General features: G+C 56.6%; 1 protein-coding gene across 1 annotated transcript; it reads right to left on the bottom strand.

Moving 5' to 3' along the window:
• Positions 1–463: 463 nt before the first annotated feature.
• SDRG_04937 (hypothetical protein) lies at positions 464–1,556 on the bottom strand. Its single transcript, XM_008610630.1, has one exon. The coding sequence runs from the start codon at positions 1,545–1,547 to the stop codon at positions 543–545; it is 1,005 nt and encodes a 334-aa protein (XP_008608852.1). The 5' UTR covers positions 1,548–1,556; the 3' UTR covers positions 464–542.
• Between the last annotated feature and the right edge of the window lie 64 nt (positions 1,557–1,620).

Raw genomic sequence — 1,620 nt, 5'->3', positions numbered from 1 at the left:
GAACTGCAGCGGCTGTTTCTCATGTCGTGCAACGACACGAGACTCTGCTGTGTCGGTCCTTGCGTCCTTCTGCGAGGTTGTGCACTTGGTTGGCGACTGCGCGACGTGAAATGGTTGCGCTACGTCATAGCATCACCTTCTATACCGGACAGCCAACCTATGCCGGGCTCAACTGCATGGCAAGTGTCTCGCCCAGTCGGAAGGGCCAGTCCTTCTCGCCTCCGCATGCACCCAACAAGATATGTCGCATTAATGCGCTGACGCGGTCGGTTCATCGTCCGACAAGAGCATCAGCATCATAGTCGATGGCGTAGACTCCTGCGTTGGGATGTCTCTCTATCTACACCCTAGAACCAAATTTCCTTGTGCGACCAAAGTTTTCAACAAATGTGATATTTCCAGTAGTATTATGACAGCCATGCTATGGGGACAACCAACAAGATAAGATCGGCAACGCGATCAAGGGCCAAGGCCTTTTTCGTAGTACGCAGGAATAGAATTAGATTAAGCGACATAATACACTACAAAAACGAGAGACGACCTCAAAATTTGTAGTGGGTTCGGTTCGTGTAGACGTAGTGCTGGTACTTTTCGGGGCAGAACGGGAACGTGATCGCCGACTCGGTCGGCGAGAAGAGCGCAATGCCCGTCTTGATCGAGACGTACACGGCGAGGACCGTCGTCACGAGCATCGAGAAGATCGCAAAGCACTTTTCAGCCTTGGAGAGCGTCGGCCAAAACGTCTTGAGGTAAAACGCGATCGGCAGAATCATGCAACACGTCGCCGTCGCCGATGCACCGATAAAATCCAAAAGGTCCCCAAACTTGTCTTTGAACGCAATCGCAACCACGACGCAGAGCGCAACCATGATGGTGCGGAGAACCGCAGCCTTGGCGTAGGCACCCGGCGCCTTATAGGCATCCGCGGGGTCGTCGTGGCGTGCAATGAGCTCGGCTGTCGTGTCCTTGGGCGTCTCGAGGTCAATGACGTCGGCGGCTTCCACCGGGCTGTTCTTGTGCAAGCCCAGGACAATGCGCTCGGCCATGAACATGGCCGGGAAGAACACGAGCGCAAATGCAATCACAATGTGGAGGTGCATGAAGAGGAACGAGAGAATGACACCGCCGCGCGACGCGGTGAAGCCGAGCTTGGAGCCGGTAATGGCAAAGAGGAGGTTGCCGGGGATCTGGCAGCCGACCTTGAAGACACCGAGGACCGAGACAACGAGAAAGCAAATCGAGACGAGCACCAAGGTGACCGTGATCACGCGCGGCATACGCTCGGGCTGCGAGTGCTCGCGCTGGAGCGACGGAATGATGATGCCGGCTGCATACGCAAGGGCCAAGCTGCCAAAGACGGTTGCGACACTACTGAGCGAGAGCTCGGGCGACGGCGGCGAGACTTCGTCGGGAATGTCAATGTTGCTAACCAAGAGGTAGATGGCGATGGCGTCGGCGAAAAGCACGCCGAGCGCACCGGCGGTGGCGGTACCCGCGCTTTCCTTGAGCGTTGGGACGAGGCAGACCGGAAGGAGCGAGATGCCCATCAAGATGATCCACGTCGTATCTTCGTACGAGTCGGGAAACAAGACCGTGAGGATCGTGCCACCGAGGACGAGG

This window comes from Saprolegnia diclina (genome assembly GCF_000281045.1).
Source record: "Saprolegnia diclina VS20 unplaced genomic scaffold supercont1.12, whole genome shotgun sequence".
In the NCBI taxonomy this organism is placed as follows: domain Eukaryota; phylum Oomycota; class Saprolegniomycetes; order Saprolegniales; family Saprolegniaceae; genus Saprolegnia; species Saprolegnia diclina.
Note: the sequence above shows the minus strand (reverse complement) of the source record. Positions and strands in the feature narration are given on the sequence as shown.

Coding starts and splice junctions, on each gene's coding strand:
- SDRG_04937 (XM_008610630.1), bottom strand. CDS start 1,547: ATGGGCATCTCGCTCCTTCCGGTCTGCCTCGTCCCAACGCTCAAGGAA.